At 39.1% G+C, this 18,756-nt stretch overlaps 1 protein-coding gene across 1 annotated transcript in view; it reads left to right on the top strand.

The window, feature by feature from the left end:
- si:ch211-196i2.1 (collagen alpha-1(I) chain) overlaps nucleotides 1-18,076 on the top strand; it is a 114,123-nt gene extending 96,047 nt beyond the window's left edge. The window contains exons 36-69 of the mRNA XM_037546077.1: nucleotides 108-161; nucleotides 272-325; nucleotides 453-497; nucleotides 633-677; nucleotides 770-877; nucleotides 1,461-1,514; nucleotides 1,603-1,656; nucleotides 1,904-1,957; nucleotides 2,059-2,166; nucleotides 2,269-2,322; nucleotides 2,417-2,524; nucleotides 3,800-3,853; nucleotides 3,948-4,001; nucleotides 4,083-4,136; nucleotides 4,234-4,287; nucleotides 4,367-4,474; nucleotides 4,583-4,636; nucleotides 4,827-4,880; nucleotides 5,816-5,869; nucleotides 6,065-6,118; nucleotides 6,376-6,429; nucleotides 7,898-7,951; nucleotides 9,432-9,485; nucleotides 9,566-9,619; nucleotides 9,719-9,772; nucleotides 9,862-9,915; nucleotides 10,266-10,283; nucleotides 10,458-10,511; nucleotides 10,805-10,865; nucleotides 11,032-11,199; nucleotides 11,394-11,503; nucleotides 11,601-11,681; nucleotides 12,476-12,658; nucleotides 15,889-18,076. Of these exons, the coding sequence (XP_037401974.1) occupies nucleotides 108-161; nucleotides 272-325; nucleotides 453-497; nucleotides 633-677; nucleotides 770-877; nucleotides 1,461-1,514; nucleotides 1,603-1,656; nucleotides 1,904-1,957; nucleotides 2,059-2,166; nucleotides 2,269-2,322; nucleotides 2,417-2,524; nucleotides 3,800-3,853; nucleotides 3,948-4,001; nucleotides 4,083-4,136; nucleotides 4,234-4,287; nucleotides 4,367-4,474; nucleotides 4,583-4,636; nucleotides 4,827-4,880; nucleotides 5,816-5,869; nucleotides 6,065-6,118; nucleotides 6,376-6,429; nucleotides 7,898-7,951; nucleotides 9,432-9,485; nucleotides 9,566-9,619; nucleotides 9,719-9,772; nucleotides 9,862-9,915; nucleotides 10,266-10,283; nucleotides 10,458-10,511; nucleotides 10,805-10,865; nucleotides 11,032-11,199; nucleotides 11,394-11,503; nucleotides 11,601-11,681; nucleotides 12,476-12,658; nucleotides 15,889-16,038 (2,427 nt within the window). The 3' untranslated portion in view covers nucleotides 16,039-18,076. The remainder of the gene's footprint in view (nucleotides 1-107; nucleotides 162-271; nucleotides 326-452; nucleotides 498-632; nucleotides 678-769; nucleotides 878-1,460; nucleotides 1,515-1,602; nucleotides 1,657-1,903; nucleotides 1,958-2,058; nucleotides 2,167-2,268; nucleotides 2,323-2,416; nucleotides 2,525-3,799; nucleotides 3,854-3,947; nucleotides 4,002-4,082; nucleotides 4,137-4,233; nucleotides 4,288-4,366; nucleotides 4,475-4,582; nucleotides 4,637-4,826; nucleotides 4,881-5,815; nucleotides 5,870-6,064; nucleotides 6,119-6,375; nucleotides 6,430-7,897; nucleotides 7,952-9,431; nucleotides 9,486-9,565; nucleotides 9,620-9,718; nucleotides 9,773-9,861; nucleotides 9,916-10,265; nucleotides 10,284-10,457; nucleotides 10,512-10,804; nucleotides 10,866-11,031; nucleotides 11,200-11,393; nucleotides 11,504-11,600; nucleotides 11,682-12,475; nucleotides 12,659-15,888) is intronic.
- Nucleotides 18,077-18,756: the final 680 nt, after the last annotated feature.

The following is an 18,756-nucleotide window of genomic DNA, read 5'->3' as shown; positions in this document are numbered from 1 at the left end:
AGGAGGCAAAATGTGTCCTACCCAATACAGAATAGTAATATAGTGGATTTTCAATGTAGATTTTCTGGTCTGTTCTATCTTTTCACTGTGCGTGTCTACCCCTCAAGGGCTTCCCAGGGCCTATGGGCATGCGAGGAAGACCAGGACACATGGGAGAACAGGTGAAGATGTATTGCATGCATCATATTCATTACTCTTTCATAAACAGATACAGTCAGAAAGGATTGTCTTTGTAACCATGTGATTGATGATTACCATATAACACTTACAGGGACAGTCTGGTGTGAAAGGACCTCCAGGACTTGTTGGGAAGCCTGGACCTCCAGTAAGTATAATTTGTTTTTACTAGATACTGTATGTTTGGCAGAAAAACACTTTAAAATGTCTTATCTTGTTTTGCAGTGTTAAAATCACTCATTCATAAATGTGAAACTTTTTTATTCTGCGATAAGGGTCCCCCAGGGCCAGTTGGAGAAAGAGGCTCTCCAGGACCGCAGGTGAGACTGTTCAACACCTGCAGTTCTATGGTGTGATTGGTGTGGTTTAATTTTCCATAATACAGATGAGGAACTGAAAGTACCAGCATTCCTTTACAGTTGCTCTGTCTTCTCATTACATATCTGTTTCTTCAGGGTAGACAAGGAGCTCCTGGGCCACAAGGAATAGATGGAATGCCTGTAGGTCACAAGTGTTAATAAGATTGACCACTGACCTTTTTTTTTATTTCTTTTTACTTAACAACTGAAATGTGTTGTCTGTTTTGTTTTAGGGTCCTTCAGGGGTGCAGGGAGTGGATGGAACCATGGGAAGACCAGGACCTCATGGGAGTAAAGGTGCTCCTGGAGATCCAGGCCCAAATGGGCCTCCAGGTATCCCAGTAAGTGTAGTTCCAGTGATAATCTGCCACACCTGCTGTGGCTAATTTACTTCTTCAGAGGTTCTCGATACATGCCAGAACTAAACTCTTGCAGGAAGGTAGATCTCCAGGAGAGGACTAGTGACCACTACTATAGTCTACAAAGAATGGAGTTATAAAAAAGTAAGTATATGATCACCAAAACTGTAGGTATGATTGAGAAAATATCCCTACTGTAATGAATTATGATTTCTGCGGCAGCACAGTGATGGTATAATCAGAACTCCACAAGAACACTATGAATCCATGAATCCACGTGTGTCAATAACACAGGCTGGTTATACTGGTTATATAAGTAGAATATTGGTAGTGGTGGAATAATGATATGGCAAAAGTTCCTTTTTGGCATACTAGGGTATCCAAACTTACCTGCTGATGTGGCTGCAAGTTTTCATTCCAGTTGGAAAACCTGGTAAAAATGAAAACCTGCAGTGACATAAGTGCTTTGTGGGTAAGACTGTCAGGTTGGTGGCCCATGTTCTAAACTCTCCTTCAATGTTGTTTGGCTGCAGAATTTATGGAACTGTTCCATTATTCTCTCCAGGGCCCTCAGGGTGCTGATGGCTTGCCAGGACCACCTGGGGAGAGAGGAGACAAGGTGATAGAGTGCTAAGAGACCAAGATCTGTTTACCATGTGGTGTGCTTTGCTTGAGTCGCCTGCATAAAATTGTGTGTTAATTTACAGGGAACACTGGGTCCTCCTGGCGATCTTGGGCCAACTGGACTCGAAGGACAACAGGTCAGGCCTTTTCTAAAAAACAGTTAGTACTGGAGTGGTTGTGGTGTTGTTTCGGTAATACACAATTCAGGATTTAATCATATATATATATATATATATATATATATATATATATATGATTTTGTCCAGGATTTTGTCAATTGGTACTATATATATATATATATATATATATATATATAGCACCAATTGACAAAATCCTGGAGTATCTTGCTGGTTTCTGTTAATTCTCAGATTTTGTTTTCCTCAGGGTCCACCAGGTCTAGTAGGACCAGAAGGACCACCAGGGTGGAAAGGGGATCAGGTGAGGTTATATATACAGTATAATGCTGCAAAGTCTGTTCTGAATTTTATTTCTATCAGAAATTTTGGACAGTGACTGATTTGACCATTTCTGATTTATAGGGAGAAAGGGGTCTCTGTGGCAATATTGGCCCTCAGGGACAGAAAGGAGATCGCGGTCCACAGGGTGCAAAAGGTCTGCAGGGTCCACCTGGGCAAGTGGGCAAAGAGGTGAGGGTTTTCAACAGCATAACAAACCATATAATGGAGGTCAAATACAATTCTCAGATATAAACAATATAAAACTATTAACATACGTCTGTTTCAAACAAGGGAAGCGTTGGTCAGACTGGAGACGCTGGTGACCCGGGACCTAAAGGAGAAAAAGTGAGCCATTTAATACAAACCCCACGAGACAAACATTATTATGCACCATAAATATTAAGACCTATGAGTATATATTAATGGTGCTCATTTTCAGGGCGATACAGGCCCTCAAGGGTTCACTGGTTTGGAGGGTCCATGGGGAGCCCTCGGGGAGAAAGGAGAAAGGGGGCCCAAAGGGGACAAGGGCAACGTTGGCCTTCTGGTGAGACCAAACAATATCCTAACTTTTATTCATATATTCTAGGATGACAAAGATCACCTTAACACTGTCATGCATGTGTTCAAGCTTGAGCCTCGAATATGTGTTGTAAAAATATTTATTAACAGAAAAACACCTCAACTCACAGGGTCAGATGTATATATGAGAACACATATGACATATGCGTACACAGTCTGTGTTCTTGCTTTACAAACTCTTTCTGAAGCCCTATTCACATGGATTACTCTTCCATGAGGAAGTGGGGTAATGTCAGTTTACCACAGGACATCTGTAATGTTTATTGTCAGCTCACACAGGACAAGAAGTCTCAGTATAAATGACAGAGATGGGAGTGTCTACTTAAGTAGACACAGTCCCAGAAAAGAATAGAGAACATTTTAAAACATGTAATTTTAGCTATTGTTTTGTTTCTCCTAATCAATTTGTTTTGCCTAAGGTGAATACATTGTGCCTTTAGCATCACCAATGCCTTGAGAATTCACAGCTTAAAATCAAACTTTTTTCTGTAATTTTACGCTTTGAGTTGTACACATGAGCTAGGACAGTAATGTTTCAAATCACAGTGAACACAGAGTGCCTCCCATACCTAAGAAACTCTTTCTCTACTGGCAGGTCAGTTTGCACAGGATTGCTATCATCTGAGGTTATTTCTAATGCTCATGTTATGGAAGGTAAAAGTCGCTGGAATCTTTACTGATACTGGAGCATGCAGTGGGTGAAAAAGACTGACAAAGCGCATTTACATTTGCATATCCCAACTCCTCATTTAAAACCAATCTTGTCTGAATCGGGCTTTAGCTAGAATAAAATAAAAGTGTAAAATATTTTGGTGGCAAAAAACTTTAACACTGCTATCTCTGTCACTGTATGTTCATGTACTGTTTTGTCTTGACTGCTAATTTCAGGCTCATTGTGGCTTTATATTTCATTTGCATCAAGGCACATTTTACACTGCATCTGTGCTTGTATGTACATCTGGCACACAGTGTGCAGTAAGCAAGACAAAGGCTAACTGCATTAGCCCTAGACACAAACATTTGTCAGGGCTGATCTTTTTAATAATGAAGTTTTGTATGTTTGCTAGCCTACTTAACCATCCTTTCCCACCTAACATTGTGATGTTGATCATTTGCCCCTGTAACAGTCGTAGTATATTATTTTCATGTATCATGCATGCTTAGTTTTTCCTTTATAGCATTTCAAAAAAGGTGATATTGTGTATTTGTATGGAGATAATTTGGTCCACCTTATGCTCAGGGAGAATCAGGTCTCATGGGTGGAGTTGGACCTGCTGGGTTAAAAGGACTGCAGGTCTGTTGAACTGCTGAATAAATATTAAATCAGTACAATTAATAGCTTGTTAAGTTGTAGATCTAACAAGCCACTCCTCTCCTGTTTTGCTAAGGGTGAGACAGGGCCACCAGGACCAGTAGGAGCCAATGGACCCCCAGGGAACAAGGTAGTGAATTAATTAACACCTTTGTAAGTGTGTAAATGTAATGTGTGTATAAGTGGTCAACACATTTGCTTTTTCCCACAGGGCGAGCTGGGGCCTAGTGGTGTACAAGGTGTTCCGGGACAAGCTGGGCCTGAGGTAATAAACCCTTAAAAACTGTATGATATCAGAGAATATGAATACAGATCATAAAAATAAATGAAGATTTACTGATATCATTCTCTGTTTAAATTAGGGAGCAGCAGGTGCAGCAGGAGTGAGAGGAGACACAGGAAAGCCAGGATCACAGGTATGTAACTACTGTCGTACAAGCATATGCTTGCATAAACCCTTTAATTCCAATGCTGAATTAATTGTCTCGGATGCAGGGTAGTGTAGGTCCTGTAGGCCCCAAAAGAGATCTTGGGCCTAAAGGATTCACAGGACCAGATGGTGAGAAAGGAGATGCAGGGAATCAAGGAGAACCAGGTGAAGAGGTAAGAAGACACCACACTCAACCATCATAAAAGTTTATCAGTTACTTTCAGAAATTCCACTTTGTCAGTGTTGTTTCATGCAGTGTTTATGATTATGTCTGTCCTCAGGGGCTAGAGGGCCTTCCAGGTATTCAAGGGCCTCCTGGACTGCCTGGTTTTGAGGTGCAGCCCTTTGGCTTTAATTTTGGTTTTATACACACACATACATATACTTAACCAAAGGATGTGCTTTGACTGTTTGATTATTTAGAGCATTTGCATAGAAATGCTGTGCGCTGTATATTTATGGATGCATTGACAGAGTCTGGCCTTTTAGTATTCCTCTATCTCATTCCCTCTTCTTTTTTCCAAGGGATCCCATGGGGAATCAGGTGCTCAGGGCCCACCAGGCCCACCAGGAACCCAGGTCAGTGCACAGAGACCTTTATTCATTAGGTTAATGTGCTTATCTAATACAATTTACTAAACATACACATCATAGGAGCACAGATTTTTTTTTTAAAGTACAGAGAGATCATAAAAGATCATGCATTTTTAAGCTAATCAAGTACTACTAATATAAATTGTACTATACATGTGTATATAATTGTCAGAAAAACAGGCTTAGTTATATTTCATCACGCTGACGATATTTTTGTAGAAAGAGTCATTACAGCTTAAACACCATAAACCTCCAAAACTACTATAGTGCAACCAGCAAGTGTATTAATCCCAGAGCCCAAAGCTGATGTCAATTGTAAGAAGCTAAACTTTCATCATTATAATTACAATTTTAGATTTTAGTTTTTAATTTTAGAATCATATAGTTTTAATTAAACACTGCACAAGTTTTACAAAAGTTTATTGCATTTACACATGCTAAATATTAGGTTTGAAAACATTTTACATATTATTTTAACCATAGGTTTTGTAGTTTTGTAGTTATGTGTTGAGATTTACCAGTGCTGTATTGCTGTCATGTATTTAAACAGGTGTCTCATATTGGGCTCTGGACAGTAAGGCAACAACTTGGCAGTTGTGCCTTACTGTCAAGAAGTTGAACCCCAGCAATGCTGCAAAAAGAAGTATCAGCCAATGTTATCAGCCAAACAATATATCGAGCCAACTCTAATGAATACAAAGCAATATGCTTGTAACTCACACAGTCTGAGTCAGTAATATCTGAGTGGCTGGTTGAGTGCACTTCTGTACCACTCAGGCCTAAAATACATGTAAATTCTCTTGCTGAAGAGTTAGATTTAACCTTGTGAATCTCTTCTTATTGCAGCTCTGTCTTTTCAAGCTTCACCCCGGCGGCACACATTTTTCATCTTCTTGCTTAATGAGTTTTGATTGTTGCAGGGAAGCATGGGTAGGGCAGGGCCAGAGGGAACACAAGGCATGAACGGAGAGAAGGTAAGGTCACAGTGGGGTATTTTTCTGGCTAAATTTCCAGAACAAAGTGCCACTGTCTATGTTTTTGTCCTTTGTCTTTAAAAATAAACAATAGTTAAAGAACAATAGTTAAATTTGCAATATGGAATAGAGTTCATAGAGGCCGGCTTCATCTGCTAATAAAGTTTTTTATGTGTGTGTGTGTGTGTGTGTTAGGGAGATGATGGCATTACTGGACCTACAGGAAATGTGGGTCTCACCGGAAGGAGGGTGAGCTTGCTGGAATCTAATTAAAATATTTGACATATAAAATTAAAATATTTGACATATAGAGGTGAAATCTGCTGACAAAGTTAAGATATAGCATATACATTTATATTCAGTGGTATGGGAAATACTGGCTTATCACTTCTATTACTTATATATTTTATTGTTTGTGTGGTGAATGGACCAGTGAAGTAATAGGTTTTTGGTAAATAGACGAATCATAAATGCTGATCAATAAACCTTAGTTCTCTTTCTCTAAGGGAAAAAGAGGCAAAGCTGGTTCACGGGGCCTAAGAGGACCAAGAGGAGAACAGGTCAGAGGACATATTCACACAGCATACAGGCATATCAAAAAATGCCAATCATATCTTGAAGTTATACACCAATGAGCTAAAACATTATGACCTGCCTAACATGCTGCGTTCTACCAAAACAGCTCTGACTTGCCAAGGCAAGGACTCTCATAGTGTCCTGTGGAATCTGGCACCAAGACATTAGCAACAGGTCCTTTAAATTGTGAGGTTGAGTCACCATAGATCAGGTTTGTTGTTCCAGGACTTCCCACAGAGGCTTGATCGGATTGAGATCTGGGGAATTCATGCTCTTTAAACAATTTTCGTACAATATGTGCAGTTCGGCAGGGCACATTACACATCTGGGAATACCATTACCTAGAGTGCATCCTGGTGCCAACACTTCCCCAGATAAACACATCCATGCATGTGATATAAAACAAAATGGGACTCATCTGGCAAAGCATTGGCACTGTAACCAGTCTGTGGGTACAGACCACTGTGACTAGGTACTCACCACTGCTGACCAGGAGCACCCCACACGTCTTGCTGTTTCGGACAATCGTCTGGTCATTACGATTTGCACCTTTGTCGAAGTCGGCCAGGTCTTCACACCTGCCCATTTCTCTCACATCCAACACATTGCTTATGAGAACAGACTGTTCACATACCATCTAATATATCCCAGACTTTAAGATGCGTTGTTGTTTTTAGATAATCAACATTATTTACTTCATCTGTGATAATATATTGTTTTATAATGTTTTATAATGTTTTGGCTCATCAGGGTACAACAGTGATCAAATCCAACTCGACTCTAAATGTCCCTACTGCAAATTATATGCACACTCATGGCCTTCATTAGCTATTCATAACACAGCAATGGCACCTGAAGCCCTGTGGCCCTCCTTCAAAGTAACATCATCAGCATGCAGACATAGAGGACAGGAGATCTTCAGGATTCTAGGTTTAAAAGCATCCATTTGGGACAGACTTGTGCAACGTCTAGGCTCTGAAAAGTATTTGGTCATACTTGTTTTGTTCAGATTAGAAGTGTAACATGGCTCAACGACAAGTTAAATTATTAGACATGTTTTATCTCACATCTGAATGGCTTCTTTTTCACCATATTGGTCAGACAGCTGTAAACAAACTCATTCTTTCTGATATGAAAGAATGCTGAGCCTGCAACTGAGGGCACAAAGAAGCACTCATGAGTGCTCTTTTGAATGGCAAAATGAGAAATAAGACACCCTACACCCTTGCAATCCTTATAGGCACATGCAAATGAGGACTGAAGGACTACAGCTGTGCCATTTGGGACAGTGCTTTTGAATGTCTCACAAATATTTAGACGGTTTCTGAGTTTTTGACTCACCCTGTAGTTCTACTTAACTAAATATGTGCATTAAGTATCTCTCAAAAGACCTATTTATGTGTAGTTTGTGTAGTAGGTCTTGACTACAATTTGGTTTTGGCTCTCGAATAGGGAGAGAAAGGGGAGATGGGAGAGGATGGACTTTCTGGATGGGCAGGACCTATGGTAAGTCCCTTCAAAATCACTTGCCGTGAACTTAGACCTCTAAAGTCATCATGTCATTGTTATAATCAGCATCCTACCCATAGTAGAAACTTCAGGTCTGAGCAGGTTTTGTCCATGAGAAAAATGAATGGCATTGTAGAAAATGGCCTTCTATGGTAAATGAAAATATTCCAAACCCAGTATGTTTCTTAAAGGGTCACTGGATCCTCTGAACAATATGAATGTTTATCAGTCAAAATCTGAACAAAGCTACATATGTAATACAAACAAGCTAATCTTTCCATCAAATGGTGTGGGAAACTGGGAAATACCAGTTTTACCACTTGTGAATCTCACTCGAACAGCCGACAAAGTCGTATTCACAGCTAGTGAACTTGAGATTCTAGATGATACACGAGTTGTGATGTATAACGCAACCTTTAAAAATGCTTGTAGTGAATGTGATTAAATACATGTCTTACATGCTTTTTAGATCTGTGTTAATACAGCAAATAAAAAGCGTGATTTTACGCCACCCTGCTGGTGACATCGTATAAATAAAAATAATGCATGGCCACACCATATTAACGTGGAAGGCGTGGAAATGAGGTACTTAAGTCATGGCTATGATGTAATAAGGCATGGGAACGAGATCATGCCTTGCTAAATCATGGCCACACATTAGGATCTCGTTGCCACACCTTCATTATCTTGTTCTCAAGTCCTTACTAAGTTGTGGCCATGCGTTATTTTTTTTTATACAGGATGTCTCCAGCAGGGCTCCGTAGGATTTTATTCTTCAGATCGCTATTCTTTGTTCATCTGTGTGGTGGGCATATCTATGAACAAGCACCCAAACGACATGAAGTCATATTTACTATTTAACCATCTGTTATATGCAACCTTCTGATGAGCACCTGAACACTGCATAACTCCTGTACACTGAAATGACATTGCATGAAAGTAAGTCTAATATTAAACTCCAACACTGTTCATTATACAAACAACAGCTGCTCAGACTGTAGTTAAAAAGTGTCAATGCAACTTATTTGCCACATTTGACAAATGCTGGTTTGTGTGAGGTATTTTGTATTCTGTAATGTCAGTTAAGTGTACAGCAGTCATAGTTTTCATGTAGCAATAGTCGTGTTTTGACTCTCGAACAGCCTCATCATTCAGAGGATTCAGTGATGTTTAGAAGAAACCAACTACAGAAAGACAGCACAGCTTAAGAGGCCTTGGTCATGTGACGATGGCATGCATTTGCACCAATATGTGCAGTTGTGCCACCTTCATAAAGTATAGGACAGGGTGGTGTGATGTGTCCATTTTCTGGATAAGACAGTCCATATGAAGGCAGGTAGTTTCGAAGGATTAATGAGATGATTAATGAGAACTTAATGAAAGACATTACAACTGGTGGTAACATGCTGATGGGAGATAAACAGAGTCAAAATATATAAATATATAAAAATATAACATTTTATCCTCTTTCTACCAGGGTATTATAGGACCACGAGGAGAGACGGGTGATCAGGGTGTAAAAGGACAAGAGGTATAATACTGCACACTCTCCATCTTAGTTTTGCCGTATCTGTATGGGTACATAACTCAAACCCCTGTCTATTTCTGCAGGGGGAGAAAGGTGACCAAGGGCCAGATGGTCCACCAGGAAAAGATGGTCTAAAGGTACCCTAATCAGTCCTTCCCAACACATTTCTCAGGCAAAGCAACAGCCAACACCCCAACCTAAGAGTAGAATTCTATATTTTGCTGTTGGTGTTTTAGGGTAGCCAGGGTTCTCTGGGGCCACCTGGACCACCAGGACCAAAGGGGGATCAGGTAACCCATGAAGCATAACATGTCATCACACAGTGTTCAGAATTTGTTTTTATAATAAATACATTAACACTGTTATATTCTTCCTCTAGGGCAGTATTGGTGCTGCTGGACCAAGAGGGACACCTGGAATACCTGGGCTACCTGTGAGTGTGCCTGTTTGTCTTGTGCTGTTTATGATCAATTAAGTTGTTTTTCTTTTTAAGAGAAAAACCTAATGTATAACAGCTAAACTAGAAATGAGCTTCAGAAACGATTAATTAGCAGCACATTTACTTGAAAAATATGTTCTAGCACATCCAAAATATATTTTGTGTGCAGATGTGGGCTAATTGCACCAAGCCATGCTTTAAATTATGGATTAAAAGCACAGATAATGCATTTTAATGAAACAAACAAGGACAGTGAAAGAGTTTATCGCTGCCCAGCAGAGCCTCAAAGGGGTTGAAAATAGCATGAAATGTATTAATGCAGTTTTATCTCTCCCTCTCTGCAGGGTTTTTTTGGAGAAAAGGTATGACATTGAAATATTAATAAGTTCTAAAATGAGAAATAAAGCAGGGAAAAAGTTCTTATCTCGAAGCTACCAGAGTTACCTCAGGAAGAATCAGCATCCATCATGATAAATGTCTTAGAAAAGATTAGTTCTGTTTAATTTTGCATTCTGACCTCATATTTGTATTTCCAGGGTCTGAAGGGGTTTCAGGGAGCTCCTGGGCCAGCTGGAAAAAGAGGCCTTCCGGTAAGTGCTTTATGAGCCTAGATTATATGAATCATTTAATTACTATATATTATTTAATTGAGATAAGTTGGACTGCTAAAAGTTTGAGCATCCAAAATGAATTTTATATTCTTTTGCTAAGAGAGTTCAGTGTTACATGGATTTGATTGAAATAGGGTAAATGGGATGTATATGATTAGCATTTTATGGCACCAGCAAAAGCTCAGTTTTAGTAGTGACAGATCATGCATGTTTCAGTCGGGGACAGGCTCTGGAAATTATGTGAAAATTGTTGTCTCTTTTGCTTGTTTTAGGGACCACCTGGACCTCCAGGACCTCCAGGCCTCTCTGTGAACCTTACTATGAATCAAATTAAAGAAAGTCATTTATTTTTGCTTATTTCTCTATTTTATAAGCTTTTAATGTGTGGCATAACAGATGGCTATTATTATTGTCTTTCATTGGCCGCAGAATCTGTTTGTATTAGACTGTGATGCTGACTAATTCTCTCCATCTCTCCACCTCTGTACTACCTTCCAACAGGATCTAATGTATGTTTCAGACAAGCCCAACTACTCACTGATTCAGGTTCTCCTGGACTCTCTGTTCCATGACCTGAGGCTGCTGCAGGATCCACCTGATGGTAGCAAGGAGCACCCAGCCACTACTTGCCTGGAGCTGTTGCTGTGCCAGCCCAACTACACCAGCGGTCAGAAACCTCATGCTTTACTTCAACTTTGCCATAGGAAAAAATTCCAGTCCAGCATTTGCTTTATGTTCAACGGAGCTGCTAGGAATTGCATTTGAGGGAAATATAATGTTTATGCATATAGACAAAAAGCCACTATTTTAAGTTGTGTGAAATAAAATGTAAAACTAATGTAAAACCTCTTTGTATTGCAGGGTTCTATTATATTGATCCAAATCAAGGCAGTCCTGCAGATGCTCTGTTGGCTTACTGTAACTTCTCTGAGTCAAAGGCAGAAACGTGTCTCCACCCTAGAACTGCACAGGTGACTACTTCACATTTCACACAGGTTTAAGGTGATCTTATTATTGATCTGCTGGGGAATCAAAAGTAGTCTAAACTATATTTATCCTTCTCCACAGCTACCTATGAGAGCATGGCTGAATGATTCTATGACTAATAGTTCTTTCTACTGGCTCAGTTCCCTTGAGAGTGGTTTTCAGGTAGGGAAATTGTATGAATTATATTTTTTATTACTGATGTCTGTATTATAACTAACATGTCAAAAGTGAGCAAATGACCCGCAAAGAAAAAAGGGGGCATGTTTTTTTAAGCCTTAGTTCTTCTTTCTTTGCCAGGCATAGGTGCACAAGTGAGATAATAACAAGGCAGCAGACGATTCAGTTAACAGACTTCCATCAGTGCTACACAAAGACATAGTGAGAAGCAAATAAATACTAGAACTCAAACTTGGACCCAATCATAGAGGTGTGGCCTGTTCTCCAAACTAATCACTGATGAGAAACAATGAGAAAGACAAAGAAGATGGACCTCTAGAATTAATCCAATACCTGATGAAAGGTTTCATTGAGCCCAAATGGAGGCTCAGGTTTTAAATGTTATAAACAATACAATTTTGTCCCTTTTTAGGACTAATAAGCTTGCTGGACATTTTTTTTTTTCTAATACTTGTTTAATTGTCCCTTTCCGTTTATAATGATAGTAATTCTATACCTTGAGGACTACACTCGTCTCTTCCTATACTTACTTCATGCATATTCTTTTGAGAATTGAGATTGAGGTCTGGTGATGTTATTGGTTAGTTAATGTATCCCAGTGTTCCACCATGTCTGTTGACCCCGTCACAATCAATTTTAATCCTTACCTGACAGGATTAGCGCTGTCAGTACGGTAACTAGATGCTTAACCAGGTATTAGATATGAAATGCATGTGACTGTTTTTTATCTGGAGAGCGTAAATCTCAGATTGTCTCATAATTCTTTATCCTCTGGTCAGTTTGAATATCCAGGACTCAATGTGGTCCAGGTTCGTTTCCTGAGACTTCAGAGCAGTCTGGCCGAGCAGAGAGTGACCTTCTCCTGCTACCCCGGACACAGACTGGGTCAGGCACAACGACAGGTCAAGTTCCTCACTGACTCAATGAGGCAAAGCTACTTGGGGGCCGTGCAGGACTGTGTGGTAAGAGATTCTTAATAATTTTATCATCAGCGTTTAAATGATCAGCAGCAAATCTGGTCAATCAGATTTACTGTAGAAGTTTGAAGTTAGCCATTCATGGCTGGGAGTACAAGTCAGCATAATCAGCCTCCCTCTCCGCTCTTCACTCAGCAGTGATGCTGTCATCTGTTAGCTGATGTAAGAGTATTGGCAGTTAGCGTTCTTCTCCAAGTGTGGTGAGCTGTTCAGGGATGTTGAATTAGCTGTAGTTTGAAAAGATTTGGTGACACTTCATTGTCTTGGAGGACGTACCTGCTTAGCCATCACCCTCCCAGCTTGGTAGCATCATGTGATGAGGAAGACTTAGCTAGAGGGTAAGAATTGGCCATGAATGAATTAGGAAAAAAGAGTTTTTGGGAAAAAGAATTTTACGTCAGTTTTTTACCAAAATGTAAAAAATTGTAGTACAGTTTGAGACTGTTTCATGCATTGAATTCCTTAAAAAAATGTTCTTCAATGGTGCTTTAGCAGTGGTGGACAGTAACTAAGTAAATGTAATTCTTTACTGTACTTAAATAGTTTTTTCGTGTATCTGTAATGAAGTTTTTCCATTTTGGGTGACCTTTTACTTTCACTCCACTACATTTGAAAGTCAAATATCTTAGTATTAACTCCACTTTTTTGCATAATCTGTCATTCTTTTTGGTTTATGTGTGTATAAAAACATAACATGCCAAAATGAAAGAAGCGTGAAGGAAGAACACCAATCAGGGGACAGCACACACTTTGTTTAGAGCTTGTTTTGACCTGTTGGTCATACCGACCCAGTGCAACACACAGTTCAACATCAGCGCAGCAGCGTAAAATTTTGGGAGAGTCTGTTCAACATAAATAATGAGCTAATCTAACTTTCTGTAAATAGAGCACAATATATAAATATGTACACATACGCAATCGTGACTGACGCGGCTTTCATGTTATACACTTTCATGTTATAGCAAATTTGATTTTGCAAGTTGATGTTTATGAACAGAGACTTACAGATGCAACACAGTAAAGGAAACTCATTTGTGATCCTGAGTTTAAAGCTAGTATTTATTAAACTTAAACTTGTAACTCGTAAATGGCACTGGAGTATTTTCACCTAAAATGAGTTGATCAAGCAAAAGTCTTGTTACAAAACCGATAATAGGACATTAGAGTCATAATTAATCTTTAGTACCTTTACTTTCGATATTTAAGTACATTTGATGGCAAATACTTTTGTACTTTTACTCAAGTGGAGGTCTAAAGGGAGGAACTTCTACTTTTACTGGAGTAATATTTTACCTTGGGTATCTCCACTTCAACTCAAGTACCTGATTCATGTACTTCGTCCACCACTGTTCTTTAGTGAAGGTAGTGGTTCTACAACCCCAATTCCAGTGAACGTTGGGACGTTGTATAAAACATAAATAAAAACAGAATACGATGATTTGCAAATCCTTTTCAACCTATATTCAGTGGAATACACTACAAAGACAAGATATTTAATGTACAAACGGATAAACTTTATTGTTTTTTGCACATATTCACTCATTTTGAATTTGATGCCTGCAACACGTTCCAAAGAAGTTGGGACAGGGGATGTTTACCACTGTGTTGCATCACCTTTCCTTTTAAAAACACTCAATAAGCGTTTGGTAACTGAGGACACTAATTGTTGAAAGCTTTTCCATTCTTGCTTGATGTACAACTTCAGTTGCTCAACAGTCCGGGGTCTCTGTTGTATTTTGCGCTTCATAATGCGCCACACATTTTCAATGGGAGACAGGTCTGGACTGCAGGCAGGCCAGTCTAGTACCCGCACTCTTTTACTATGAAGCCACGCTGTTGTAACACGTGCAGAATGTGGCTTGGCACTGTCCTGCTGAAATAAGCAGGGACGTCCCTGAAAAAGACGCTGCTTGGATGGCAGCATATGCTGCTCCAAAACCTGCATGTACCTTTCAGCATTAATGGTGCCTTCACAGATGTGCAAGTTATCCATGCCATGGGCACTAACACACCCCCACACCATCAGAGATGCTGGCTTTTGAACTTTGCGCTGAAAACAATCTGGACAGTCCTTTTCCTCTTTGGCCCGGAGGACACGACGTCCATGATTTCCAAAAACAATTTGTGGACTCGTCAGACCACAGGACACTTTTCCACTTTGCGTCAATCCATCTCAGATGAGCTCGGGCCCAGAGAAGCCGGCGGCGTTTCTGGGTGTTGTTGATTTATGGCTTTTGCTTTGCATGGCAGAGTTTTAACTTGCACTTGTAGATGGAGCGACGAACTGTGTTCACTGACAGTGGTTTTCTGAAGTGTTCCTGAGCCCATGTGGGAATATCCATTACAGAATGATGTCGGTTTTTAATGCAGTGCTGCCTCGAAGGTCACGGGCATTCAGTGTTGGTTTTCTGCCTTGCCGCTTACTTGCAGAGATTTCTCCAGATTCTCTGAATCTTTTGATGATATTATGGACTGTAGAAGAACCTCGCCCCATCCTTGCTTGTGAATGACTGAGCCTTTCAGAGATGCTTCCTTTATACCCAATCATGACACTCACCTGTTAACCTGTCCAATTAACCTGCTCACCTGTGGAATGTTCCAAACAGGTGTTTTTTGAGCATTACTCAACTTTCTCAGTCTTTTGTTGCCCCTGTCCCAACTTCTTTGGAACGTGTTACAGGCATCAAATTCTAATGAGTGAATATTTGCAAAAAACAACAAAGTGTATCAGTTTGAACATTAAATATCTTGTCTTTGTAGTGTATTCAATTGAATACATGTTGAAAAGGCTTTGCAAATCGTGTTCTGCTTTTATTTATGTTTTACACAACGTCCCAACTTCATTGGAATTGGGGTTGTATATAGAACCATCTACACGCAAAGAGCCACTTTCAGAAATAGTTCTTTGCATGGTCAGATGGTTCTTATCCATGATGGAAAAAATGGTTTTTGCTTCTATAAAAACCCATTTTAATGATTCTGTATAACACCAGAATGGGTTCCATTCTGGGTTCAAAGAACCCTTTTTTAATGCTATGTAGAGCTCTTTTTCTAAAAATAAAAAAGAATCAAAATTAAATTTCATAGTAAAATACTCAAAATTTAATTTAAAATTTAAATGTAATTTTAATTATGTATAAAAATATATATAATATGTAAATGTACATTTTGCATTACTGTGATACTAACTTTGAAATGTATATTTGGTGTTTTAGCCCGCCAAGGAGGCAGATCCTGGACCTCGGGAGTCTGTGCTTCAGTTTGAAGATAAAGACCTGCTCCCTCTGCGAGACGTTGCAGTGTTTGCCAACAGCAGCCTTTCACAAGAGTTTGGATTCACTGTGGGACCCGTGTGCTTCAGCTAGAGTCTGAGTGTCAGAGGATGCTTTGAGGTGTATAACTCCACACACAGAATCCGGAAGAGAACTGGATAGCATGAGGATGACCTGTGGCTGTACCTCAGAACGGGCCCTTTATAATCCTCATTACATGTTAATGACTCCTTAAAAAAAGGCACTTTTTTTTACTGGTGCTCCTTACCAAATGAATCGTGGTGTATGTTTACAAAGACATTTGGTTTTGTAATTTATATACTGTGTAATTGTTATAGGAGTATGGCTTTTTGTTGTGTCATTTAGTTTATTTCTAGTTTATGTCCTCAGCTGGACTAATAATGAGTGGAGGATCTATCTGTGGGAAACAGCCTCCTTAGCCAGTTGCAAAGACAGGGTCTTAATGTAGCCACTATGTGGTTGCAAAGTCCAACTGTAGTCAACCTGAAATTATAGTCCACATCTTTTAATACACAGTCTTAGAGTCACAAAAATAATAGTAATAGACAATTTGTGGAACTATTATGATTTGTTTTTTTCTTTTGTTGGAAAGTGTTAACAATGTGTTCTCAAGGGAACACAGCTTCAGCTTACCTTCAAATGAGGTTACAGCAAGATTTCTGCAGAGAAAATAATCCAATTTAGTCTTTTTTCCCTTCAGAGTGCTCAGCGTTCTGTATGTCTTACAGTGTGTATTAGAGTTTATTTCCAAATGTGAGTTCCAGCTTTAACATTTGAGTGTGAAGGTGGGCTGCACATGTTTATTCGCATACAAGCAGCAGTGTTGGGGGGTAGTTACTCAAAAAGAAATACCAATTACAAATGACTCTCAAAATGTAATGGGATTACTTACTTATTACTCCCTGGTAAAAGTAATATCACCACTTTTAACTTTACGTCTATGGTACTCTCTAAAAACCCACACACATCTGAACCAACTGGAAAGTACAAGAGAAAACCCAAAGATTTTGTTAAATTAACTTTAGAGTTAGGCCCTGTCTCTTTCCGGGGGGGGGTCTCACTCTTTCCTCAGCATGGGGATCTTAATCTATCAGTTTCATATATTAGATGCTTCGACTCATTGTTTGCTGCTTTTGTAGCACTCATATTCACAGCCAGCTGTTGTAGGTAGCATACATACAAATAACATAGAAGGACAGGTGCAAATAATCTATATAGAGGAATTTTTTGAGGCATTATGTGTATTTCAATTCATAATTCATATTCTACTCTTAGAGAGATGAGTAGCATAAATAAGGACATGCCATGATTAAGCCAGTAACTGCTATGTGATTACATTAACTTAAACAGTAATGTGTTTTAATGGGTTTTCCTTTTACATTGTCAAAGGTCTCAGGTTCAATATAACTGGGAGTGATGGAACTACTGTGCATTTAATGCCATATTTGGTGCCTTTAAAATACATGCAACCATTTATGCTTGCAAGTTATTGTACTGTAATGCACACAAGATTGATTTGTTGTCTATTCCAGAGAGAAAAACAGACAGAAAGCTGTGGAATGCAGGTACAGAGTCATTGCTGTAGAGATTTATTTCCACTTTTTAAAAGTATTCCATGGTTCTGGATGACAATAAAAACAGTACAAGTGCATGGTAAACAATGTAAACTATGTCATTCTTTTTCCTTTTCTGAACAGTTGCTGATTTGGTAGGTCTCAGGGAGCACTTATATTGAGGCATGTGTCTGAAAATACAGTTCAGCACAGTTGAAATCCCTCTCATGTCATCCTTCTTTATAAGAATTTACACCAGTAAAAGAAACGTTTAGTGTCACTGAACATTAGGGAATTCACTGGGGGACTCATTAGTGCCTGCATGAACCTGTCCAGTAGCAAAATCAGCACAACCCCATCCTCCTCAACGAAGCTAGGGCCGCTTTGTGCAGTTCTAACAAAGATTTTTTTTTTTTGTAATGTATGCTGTACTTTCTATGTAATATGTGGTGACATTTGAAATCATATGCTGGTCATCTGTTCTGAATATAGGCTCTAGGAAGAACGAATGCATATTACCTTATATTTGTGCATTGTGCTCATCAGTTTTGTATCGTTAAAACACAGATGTTTATAAAAACTGCTTCTACAAACTATCATGACTCGTGAATTTGTGTTACCTGTATGTGAGGAAAAAAGCCTCTATGGGACTCTCACATAATTGTATTACCTGTTGGGTGGAAATATATGGACACAAGTGTAATACAGACACATTAATATGCTACAAACACGTGCACACACAGTACAGCTATAAAAATGCCACTATAAAGATAAACATCATTTAAAAGGGTTGTTTTATAGATTCAGGACAGACAGTTTACTCTCAAATGACAAAGTATACTGTCTATATCACCAGCGGTGGTTTTCTTATTCAAAATAAAAACACTATGAAAGTGTTTTAAGTGTATATATATATATATAAATATATATATATATATATATATATATATAAAATTTTGTTTGAAATTAAAAAGAAGACATTCATTCTTGAGTGTCAAAACATTGAATCACGATCCCAACACGGTGCTTTTTTTGCTCAATCATCATCTAAACCGCTTATCTTCCTGGGTCATGGGGCTGTTGGAGCTCATTAGAAGGCAGGATACAGCCTGGACAGGTCACCAGTCCATCGCAGGGAAGACACAGAGACATTGAGTTTACACTCACACCTGTTATCTCTAATTGCATCTCTATATCTTGAATTGGCCTGACTGTATATCTTTGGACAATGGGAGGA

Source organism: Pygocentrus nattereri, chromosome 16 (genome assembly GCF_015220715.1).
Source record: "Pygocentrus nattereri isolate fPygNat1 chromosome 16, fPygNat1.pri, whole genome shotgun sequence".
NCBI classification, from domain to species: Eukaryota; Metazoa; Chordata; class Actinopteri; order Characiformes; family Serrasalmidae; genus Pygocentrus; species Pygocentrus nattereri.
The sequence above is the reverse complement of the archived record's forward strand: the minus strand, read 5'-3'. Positions and strand labels throughout refer to the sequence as shown.